Source organism: Cryptomeria japonica, chromosome 4 (assembly GCF_030272615.1).
Source record: "Cryptomeria japonica chromosome 4, Sugi_1.0, whole genome shotgun sequence".
Taxonomy (NCBI): Eukaryota; Viridiplantae; Streptophyta; class Pinopsida; order Cupressales; family Cupressaceae; genus Cryptomeria; species Cryptomeria japonica.
The window spans coordinates 743,294,931-743,306,349 of NC_081408.1; the positions used below are offsets into that span (position 1 = coordinate 743,294,931).

Sequence of the window (11,419 nt, forward strand, 5' to 3'; positions counted from 1 at the left end):
ACTTTGCCAAGCCAACCCTTTTAAATAATATGTCAAGTACCCATGCACCAGAAGACTTCGAATTGAGCACTGGGATTTGAATTTAAGTGCAGCCCTAGATTATTGGTTTTCACCAAATATAATTAGCATTACACAATAGGATTTATAGCTTGCATCAGCAGACTAACATTGACTTATCACCTAGGCGTCTTTGCTTGGCATGGCTTCCAATCTTGTTCATTGACATAAGAGAATGACCTATTATCATGAAAGTTTCACTGTGCTTCTGCATGCTAGCAATCTCCCCAAGGTGCTTTTCAGCACCACCCAGTTCAAACATGGATATTCTTGCAAGCACACAGACACCAAAGAGTAGCAAAGCAAAAGACTAAACTGCCCCACCATGTCTAAACTACACCATGAGGACTAGTCCGCACACAGCACTGTCCAGGGGCAGGGCAGACTTTCTAAGCGGGCCCATGACAGTCCATAAAGTACTGATTCAATATCGGACTCTCCGATTCTGATCATCAATTGCATTCTACAACTGATTATCCTTCATCCACTATTTAAAATCAACAAAATAGATCTATGTCATTCTAACCCTCTCAACTTCACTTACATTTATATTCTCAGCTCTTTATTTAGGTCCGATGGTATCTTGATGTTATATATCAGTTTATTAGACTTAAATATTTAGCATAAAAGGAAAATGTGAGAGTTCTCCTGTCAACCACACAAAATATGTCACGCATCAAATTGTTGAATGTCAAATTAAATTTGGTGTATGGCCCAAAAGTCACCTGACACCAAACATCTACAGTCAAAGTTAAACTATGTCCATTGTGGAATTATCGCAATTTATAAGCCTTTCAATATGCTCTGTTTTCAGACCAGATTCAACATAAATTTGTGTTGATTTTGTGTTCTTATGGGGTCTATTATCAGTGATTATAATGTACAATTCACCTCACATGTTCCCATTAAATCTTCTGCCATGCCTATTCTTCAAAATCACTTTCTGTGGCAAATACAAACTACCTGACTTGGCTGTCTCATAATTAACTATATTTGTTTTGTTCAACTGTAACTCCTGCTGCTCAAAATCTGGACTAGTAGAGGCATGACCTATGATCCAAAACTATCAAGTATTCACTAGTCTTATGTGATATCCGTCCACATTTTTTGTATCAAACGGGACCCTCTCCTGGCCAAATCCTTTCTCGTTGTCTCCTCTATCATGTGGAACACCACCTATAACCCTTTACACAGTCATCATGTGAAATCTCAAAGGCAAATAATTAACTGTATTTGTTTTGTTCAACTGTAACTCCTGCTGCTCAAAATCTGGACTAGTAGAGGCATAACCTATGATCCAAAACTATCAAGTATTCACTAGTCTTATGTGATATCCGTCCACATTTTTTGTATCAAACGGGACCCTCTCCTGGCCAAATCCTTTCTCGTTGTCTCCTCTATCATGTGGAACACCACCTATAACCCTTTACACAGTCATCATGTGAAATCTCAAAGGCAAGTCTGGGAGGCCAATGTGGATCTCTAGTCACTGAACCTCTTGAAGTTAAGTTTTAGGAAACTTGGCCATCTAGCATATTTACCTAAGGCTAACTAATGGGACCTATAGATGAAATTATCCTATTCATTTTTGCTTCTGTCCCTGTTTCTCTGATAAGTCTCTTCCACCTTTGAGGCCAATTTTGTATATTGCCTCCAAATTATCCAAATTGAATAAGTGCATCTAGTGTTAAATCTGATAGTGTGGCTGATATGAAATCTAGATGCTCTTTGCCCGGGTTCATCTATCATATCAAACCTGATAGTCTAATAATGTCTTCTTGGATGACAACTTGCTATGGCTATTGCCTTAAATTTGGAAATGCTTTCAATATTTCCTATTGATAATCTGCAGGCGAAACATTTCCCATGATGTTTTTAATAAATTTATGCTGGATTCCAGTTTTTGACCTTCCTTTCTTGTTACCAATTTTTCTAATAAGGGCAATCTACAAGAGAAATGCCTCCATCTTCAACCCAGTAGCAGTGATGATTGCCAACAATGGATCATGAATCCCATCCTTATCAAAAAGGGTGCTCCATTGGCATGATTCAGTCTAATGAGATATTTGGACTAAGATCGCCATTACTCTAGATTCAAGGTTTTAGTGTACCATGCAATGCTTCCTTCTCATATGCGAACAGAATCTCTGGTATGATCTAAACTTCAAATTTGAAGAATGGGGAGGAAATGATACCTATTTAAATATACCTTTATCCATTCAGAACCTTGTTTCATGATTCTTTATGTTCTAGCTAAATTGCTTCAATGCCTCGTACAAATAATCAGCAGTAAAATAACATTGAATCCTAATATTATTAAGTTTTTGTTGATAATTGTCAGTGATTTGTTAATAAATCATAAAATACCATTCAGTTTTACTTCATAAAATGTATTTTGTCTAAGAATATCCCGTTGTCCGAAGCATGCTTGTAATTATCAAGTGGAGACAGGAGCAATTTTGTTTCTACAGAACCACTGTGAAAGTATAAAATACAGTAAGAGACTTTTGTTCAAAGAATTGAATATAGAATTTAATTAAATGAGACAATGCCAATGAATATGCTTATGCATACACTCTATATTGAACAGGTCACGTATCTGGCACGGAGGAACTATTGCCAGAAGCTTCTCTCCCACTCTGTTCTAGATAGAATTATAGGATACACAGGAATACGATTTCTTGACTTTCAAAATTATCAGGAGCACAGCAAGAGGTAACAACTTGTTATCAGAACGAGGAAATTTTGGAAGATACCTTCTCCTGTTTCCTTGTGAAGTTTATTATAAGCAAATTATGGTTAGCTGAGCTCCCAAGGTGATTGAAGCCTGGCTACTACTGTACATGGGTAAAATTGGTCACCAGCTGTTCTGTTTTTCGTGCTCTTGATGACTTCAATGAATTTGTGACTACCCAATGGCAAATCACCCATGCTAACCACGAGACCAAAATCACTTCATCGTTTTATTGAAGAGGATTGAGGTGGTTTGGACTCCAATAATTACTTACACCAATGCGTATGCTTCACCTAATGATTGAGAAGTTTCCGAATTTTTTCCTGCTTTTCACATATACAACCTGGGTAAGGATTAGCATAGAAGTTCTCCTCCAGTCTTGGGAAATCGCCGGCTTCTCTTGGTGAAGGAGATCCATCTCTGTCAGTATGAAGATCCTTCACTTTCAATGAAAAAGTATCCCATGAAATCTCTTCTTGATCCAATTCATCAATCAATTTTACCAGATTCTGCCTGTTAACAGAAGAATATAAATCAGTACAGGTTCCTTTTAACTTTCAATGTTTATAAATGTAAAATGCAAACTGTCTTTGTAGATCATTATTTCAATTCTTAGATGAGTCAGAATCTTAATACAAGCACTATTGTGAATATCATTGAAACATGCAATAAATTCGTACCTATCTGGAATAATTGTTTTCCTGAAACCTTCAAACCGTCTATGACCCTGAACAGCCTTTGCCATGTTTCCATCATAAGTATACACAAACACATCACTTTCCAGGGCTAAAATATAGTCCAATGCAGCAAGTCTATTCTGGTATTTCTTAAGAGGTTCAAGTTCCTCTTCTGTAGCAAGAGTTGAGTGTGTAAATACATTTGGAAACTCATCTTGCAAACCTTGCATGCTCCCATTGCCATAAATCTCCCCTGCTGCAACATATATATTGGTCTTTGATGAGTAGCCCAGTGCTTTCAAGAAAAGAGCGGTCTCACGGGGAGTCATAGGGCATCCGCCTTCCTTACGCTTTTCCTCACCATCAATTTCTTTCTCCTTCCAGTGTTTTACACTATATCGCATTTCACTGAGCTCCTTTGCTTCCTCCAATGTAAGACTGTGTGCACAGCCAGTGAATGCTAGCATGTCCTTCTCATATCTGTGAAAGAAAAAATAGAAGGTTATTTATTAACGGATTCTCCAAATTCTGATACATGAAGCTTAAATACCTGCATAGATTTTGCTTTTAAAACCTAATTATTTGGCATTTGTCACTGCAAAGTGACATTTTTGCCCAATTCATAAAATCCTGTGACATGAAGAAATCTACCAAGCTTGACAGATATTAGAAACCTTAAAAAGCATGAATAAGTCCAACAGATAGCTAGGCATCAACTCTGAGTTGATGTTTTAGATATGTCATTTCATTTCTTACCTTAAATGAAGGGCGATGTAAGGATTCCCATTCTTCCTCATCCTAGCCACCAAGTTCTTTCCAAGCTCCTCGATGGGTTTTGTATATCTCAGGGCATGATAATTTGTACGGCATCTTAGTTTTTGTATGGAATTAGGGAGGCCATTGTTTGCTAGTCGGGAATCTGTATGAGTAAAGTGCATAACCTTGAGCTTTTTCAACAAGGGGAGTACTTCCTCCTTGTAGTAAGTGTGCTGCATCCAAGTAACATATGACAAAATGAGAAAACATTTTTAACTTTTCAGGTGCTTGATCCATATGTATAATGTAAGTTAAGATCCTGAATCAGTGATCATACCTTTGACCATGATACAGGAGCTTTCTGCAAAGGTTCAATTTTCGCATAAGCTGCTGGTAGAGATTTTACTATTCGTACATCATCTTTCAAAGTTTTAGTAAAATGGTGCCAATCAAATATATCTTCAAAGTCACTGCATAGACACTGCCAATTATTAGAGACAAGAATGTTCACTGTTCAATTCTTATTACAATTCAAAAGGACAAAGGCATACAACTTCCAAACCTTGGATCAGTCCAGAAAGATGTATGATCAAGAGAAGGAAGAACAAGAGTTGCATTCATGATTCTTGCCACAGCAACCATATCACAGATCTGCATTGAATGCCAAACTTATTATACAGTGTTTAGCCAGTTTATAGATGTTGACATGTGAAATGGTAGATGAATATACCATGAGATGCTTTATAAATTCTGTGTAAATTTATTTTTGATTGCAAAATTTATGGTAGTATTATACCAAAAAGTTTTAGGGATCTCAACAGAGGATTCATACCCCAGTTCGCATTTGATTTAAACCACCATTTGCATGGACCAATATATAGCCGTTTGTGGCACCCTCAAGCTCTGTAAAAGAAAGTAAACAAAAGCATTAATAAGTTACCAGTACAACATGATATCACAGAACTCTTTTAGTTTACTACTAAATAGGCATAAGAGTTTACAAATTAAATTTAATGGTCGCAGTAACTCACTCTTATAACTTTTTGATCGCTCAACACATTGCTCCAGGTTAGCAGGTTTTGAATTTAACCAGATTTTGGAATCCTGCAAGATTAGTGTGAAACTAGTTCATATCTAATGGGGCATGAATATTGAAAGCAATTAGGTGAATGACCATTTTACTTTATAAAAGAGATTTATCACACTAATTCACCAAAACAAATTGAAAAAAGTGGATGTAATGTGATCACACCCCAAAAAGTCCAGACAAGGCAAAAAGCCCTAAACAGAAAGTTTAAGTTTTAAGGATAGCAAAAACTGGTTACTAGTTATTGATACCTGAATTTCTTTATCGCCCTGAATTTCTTTATCGCTTTCCTGTACAGCTACAGGTTTATCTAGTGGCATTTCCCAACTCAAACGCCTGTGCTCGTTTTCCTCTGAAAGGTGCTGAGCATCTCTCTCAAGATTTTTAAATGGCTCTAAAACTAAAATGCTCCTTGTTATATCCTGAGAATCACAAGAAGTAAACTGTTAGAAGAGAAGAGTATCTGAATGGCTAAAAAAACACTATATGTTGATAACATAATTAATGTTAAACAAGGTGGGCAAAACACAAGAAAATGATCATATCAAGTACAGCACTGTGCAGTTTTTCAGCCAGTAATTAAACTTGCCTGTAACGAATTTCAGCAGATTAGTTTTCTGCACATCTTGTGCAATTCTTACACCCTATGTGCGTCAATCCTAAGAGAGGATCAAGTAAACAATTCATTCATTTCAGGGTCCAAGGATGATGCCCATTTTGGCTTCTTAAATTGATTGATCATTCCCACGTCTGGTTATACTAAGAACATAGGGAAATCTTTAAATAACAGTAAAATAACTGTCACCAAAGGGCTCGTAACAAGCGAATTGGCATATGTACAGCGAGGATTCAGTTTTTCCCTAAAATCTAAGGCATACAGTTTTCATCGGACACCTTTAATTGGCCATCTATTCTCTGAGTATTTTTCCCTTCAAATGAAAAGCTAGGCTTTTGGGCGGCCTGTAAAACTCCACAACTCTTCAGCTTGCCATATTAGTTTTTGCAATATTTAGAAGGGAACCACAATGTTTGTCTTGTGACCGTTAATTTACAATCCAAAATGTCCTTTATTCTAAAGAATGGCCTGCCAATCATTTTTTGTTCTGTAAAACAGAAGCGATTAGCAGTTTAACTATCGGGCAAACAAACCAGAGTAAAACATACACAAAAACGTTTGAAAATTTGTGCAAACAAATCCTGATTAGCTATTCGTTCCAGAAAATGTATAACCAGAAACCTTAATGTTGCAGAAGCATTTTATTAGGTTCATGGATTTAGCAGGCCACCTATAAAGAAGAATGGTAAAAGCCTCTGAAGAAAATAAGCCAACCAAGGTGGAAAAGGTTAGAGAAATTGAAGCAGTAACTGAAACTGCACTTTTGGAACATTCTTTATTCAACAATAGAAACAGAGTAGCTCTGGTAAATTAGTGGATTTATAAGCCATTTCAGTGCCCTACGCTTTGTGCTGTATCATATCTCCATCAGTAGGTTGAGGTTTCAATCAGAAGCTCCGATACCCCCCACAAAAAAACAACAAAGCCTTTGAAATAAAGCCAGTTCTAGTTTATTGCATTTTCGCCAATATCAATCTGGAAAGCTTTTTATTGGTTTTCTGAAGTACACAACATTTATGAAAAGATCAAAAAAAACAAAAAAAAAATGTCAGTTCTTGCAAGTTTTCCCAATGTCCTATCAATCCACAAACCCCAACGGAAAAAGCTATTAAAAGGCCCTTTTAAGATCTGCACAAGGGGAAATTAAGACAAGAGACCTTGAATCCTGTTTGCTGTTCGATCTGAGATCCAAGCCACCCAACAGCGACCACTTTGACCAGAACAAAAAACGCCACCAGCATAATGAAGAAGCAAAAGAACTGGTGCCTCATGCTGCTTTTCTTATGACTGAAACGAGTAATGAAGTGGAGGGCACTGAATGCCTCAGATGCACAGTCCCCACATTCATTCTCTGCAAATGCAGAATACCCCTGTTTTGGAGAATCCATCACAAAGTCTCCATCCTGATTTTTCTTCAATGAGTGAGACCTCCTAGTCATGGAGTTCCTTGGACTGCATGCCACATATGAAGACGAAGCTCCTCCTTTTTCTTCTACATTTGAAGCCATTGTTATCAGCAGTCAATGCCCTCCTCAATGCCGAAAACCAGTGCTACTCCTTGCATGAATTTGGCACTGATTGATCGGTCAATGGCGATGAAAAGTTGAGCCAAAGTGGAGATTTGATAAGTTTAAGGAGGAGTCTCTCAAGGCGTGTGGAATAATTGGAGGACTTTCTTAATAGATCTCAGATGCCCAAAATTCCATTCTAACTCAAGAACATCTGTAAAAAAATAATAACTAAATAAAAATTTAATTAAGAGCCCAATATCATTAGCTTTACCATCTTAAACAACACTTTAAACTTAAAACATTCAAATAATATTGGCTTCAAAATATTAGAATTTACCCATTTATATTGTTCACTTTTGGCTTCCAAAATTATTTTTTTATCATCAATATTTTTTAAGCCTTTAAAACATTAAAAATTAAGAGTTTTTCTGCTTTAAAAAAAACAAAATAATTTGATTGGCTAAGCTAGATGCTATTATATTTTATGGACCAGTTAATGATTTGACTAGACACGGACTTGTGGGCCCCAACAACGCGGAGCTCCGAAGGTACGGAGTCTAAACAGAGAAATTTACTGAGTTTTTGGCATGTGAACCGCCACGCTTAACGCGTATGCAACTTCAGTTCCTTACAACTCACTACTCCGCCACTTATTTTCCACGTGTGCTTTTAGATTGCCCTTAGATCGAGGGCTGTTCATTAATTTATCTATTTAATGCATCTTTTTTATTAACCTAAGTTTAAGAGATGTTATTAAATGCATTTTTTATCAACCTTAAGTTTAAGAGCTGTTATTTAATGTATTTTTAATTAACTTTAGATTAAAGGCTGTTATTTAATGTATTTTTTAATTAACTTTAGATTAAGGGCTGTTATTAAATGTATCTTTTATTGAACTTAGTTTATGAACTATTATTATTGGAGTTTAGTTTAGTTTTATTTTATTATTTTAGATTATGCTTGATCTTGGGTATTGTGCCAATTGGTCTTGAACCACTGAAACTCTTTGGATTGGGGGGTTGTTTTGTCTTTGACCATGGTTATCAGTGGCTAGCCGTTGAGGACTGGTTCAAAGATTTATATGGCAATTTAGATGTGTGCGTATATTGATAAAAGATTTTTATTTTATTAAGTTTGGTTCATGTTTGGATTCTTATCTACTTTCATTTATTTTCATTTGTATTATTCTAGATGTTTGTCATTCAATTCTCATTAATGAATTTATATTTACACCATCTTTCATATATTCTCTTTTTGATTAAATATTTGTGTTTCTCTACTCAAAGTCAATCTTATGTTACTTAGATTGAATCTAAATTTTAAAATTTTAAATTATAACTTTAAGCTCACATTCTTTACTATAATCGTTGTGAAACAACTTGGTACACATTTCTATGACTTATTGCTATACTTTAGTATTGGAGGCATTGCAAGTAATTTAGATGGTCAAACACAAATAAATCATTAAATCACTCATTGTTTTCTAAAGGGCAAATAGTCAAAATATGCCTTATCTACATATAAGTCACTTGTACACTTGCGTATGTCATCTTTGTATGAGTGATATTCTAGAAGAGAACTTGACCCTAGTGATCTAGAATAGATTCCTAAGGAATTGTTGAACATTATAGTCCTTATAAGCTTATCAAATGTCAAAAATTAGGGCAAAGAGCTTTGAGAAGTTTTTATTTCATCAATTCATATTTGTGTGTCACAAATAAAATCCACACAAAAGAGTAAGTTTATGACACTCAAAGATCAAACTTGAAGCATTCAAGATCATGCATTCAAATTTTAAGGTTGGCCCAATTTAGATTTCATGAATTTGCTTCAAAGCATAGAAGAAGATGTTGAGTTATGATTTAAAGCTTATGATTTAAAAAAAAAAGAGTAGACGATTATTTATTGACCATTGAAATCAGCTAAATATTTTATTTATGTTTATATTTCTTACTTTTCTGATTTTTGTTACGTGATCTCTCATAGACCTCAATTAAGTTAATGTATTGCCATATTCATAAGAACCTAGTTTTGGCAAAGCTATTGTTTCATCTCTTTACACAAGGAAGTTTGATGTCTCAAATGCATTCGCAAAGAATTTATTTATATTGAGCAAAGTTGGTTCAATTTTATAAATAGATATGAAGTTAAAGATTAATCAACAAAGGTTTGATAGATGAAACATTCAACGATAATTAAACATTGACAAACTTTATTTTTCAATGATGTGTGCGGGAAAATTCATCCAAATCTTGAATGGCATTCCCTACTTAACATGGTGCATAGTCTAAAAGTAATCAAGAATGTATGTGCTTGTAAATAATTTCCTAATCATACAAGTCAAAGCATTTGTAATGTATTTCAAGCATTTGTTGATTTACATATAATTGGAAATCATATAAGCAATTTATCCTTGAATTTTGTTGAACCCATCTACCAACTTTTGGTTGGGTTTTAGTGCATTGTGCATGAAATTGGAGAGTGAAACCAATTTGAAAGATGGTGTTAGTGTAAATCATTTGAATTGTGATTTTCAAAGGAGAGGATGACTCACTCAATGTTTAAATGCATATGATCAACAATAACTTATCTAATAGACTCAAAGATAATATTATTAGGTCTACCAACTCCAAAAAGAGAAACTATTTAGGTTTGAGTAGCCCCTAGCCCAACCTATTGGTAAGGTTATGCTAAGGCTTTGGGTTCTTCCAATGTATATGTCTAAGGTTCAACTCTCACCACCTAGATTTGTTTGGTTGTTGGCCTAATCAAGCCAAATGTATAGAGCGTATGGATTAGTCTCATCCTAAATCAAGGTCGCAGGGACACCCTAAGTAAAAAAAAAACCTTGTTATTTATATTAAAGATAGTATATCAAAATAGAGTTACATTATAAGACGCATCTACCCTAACATAATTCAAAATCAATCACAAGTAGTTAAAAAACAAAAAATATGTTGTGTGTTCATAAGAGTTAGACCAAAATACTAACTAGGAACCACTCTTAGTTCCATGAACCTATAACATTATTGCTACATTTAGCCTAGTCATACTCATAGGTGCCTAATGGGGGCACAATAGTATCTAAATTAATTACAATGCCCCCTCATGTTTCTTCTTTCCTTCCTTGTTGCTTTCTTCATTGTCCTTCCTAGTGAGATGTCTTTCACCCAGGTACTTGTGGAGCAATTCCAACTCTTCTTTATTAAGATTATTCTTTCCATGGAGAAAGAAATGGACAAATTTACTGTTTGTTTTGAACACCAGCATTACACCCTCTTTTAGTAGGACCATAAATCTATCTTTGGGAATATCCATAGATATTGAAACCAGCAACATAATAGTAAAAAAGGTGATTTTGCTATTGAACTCAGTAAGGAGCCTTAATTTGGATTGAAAAATATCCTCATTACTCCTTTTCCACATAAACCAAAAAACCTCATTTGTAAAAATAAACCAAAATCTATTTAAAACGATATCAAAATTATCAACAAATCTGAAATTCTCATTCCAACAAACAAGCAATCCAAACATTAAAGATCACAGAGCAATGGCATATTTGCAATCAAAGAAAAGGTGTTCAAATTTCTCAAGCACATTGCAATAGTCGCAGATTTTTGTAGACAGACCATAAGAATGCAAGACATTATCAACAAAAAGCTTTTTAAGCAAAAGAAGCCAACAAAAAAAATCTTTTTTGGGAGTCTAACCAATTTAAATTTCAAACTTTGTTAAGCCAAGAATAGATATCTCTTGATCCAACAAGCATATTGTAAATCTTGTTAACTTTAACATCATTGAGTTTAGTACCATCTTGCTATCTAATATTCTCTAACAGTTCTCAATCGCTTATAGCATGGGAAGCCAACACTTTTTGGACCACATGAGCTCTTCCAACCAAGGAAAGAAGATGGATATGCCATTTCACATGCTTCTTTTTAATTTTATTGGACAACCATTCTCACATGTCTTTAAGTGAGG

At 35.0% G+C, this 11,419-nt stretch overlaps 1 protein-coding gene across 1 annotated transcript; it reads right to left on the reverse strand.

Annotated features, from left to right (window-relative positions):
* Positions 1-2,536: 2,536 nt before the first annotated feature.
* LOC131076668 (O-fucosyltransferase 19) lies at positions 2,537-7,685 on the reverse strand. The gene is made up of 9 exons (XM_058013966.2): positions 7,085-7,685; positions 5,563-5,733; positions 5,256-5,328; positions 5,057-5,127; positions 4,787-4,875; positions 4,562-4,694; positions 4,225-4,457; positions 3,472-3,948; positions 2,537-3,304 (listed from the first exon to the last, which is right to left on the reverse strand). Exons 1-9 carry the CDS (start codon positions 7,433-7,435, stop codon positions 3,085-3,087), a joined length of 1,818 nt encoding a protein of 605 aa, XP_057869949.2. The 5' UTR covers positions 7,436-7,685; the 3' UTR covers positions 2,537-3,084.
* Between the last annotated feature and the right edge of the window lie 3,734 nt (positions 7,686-11,419).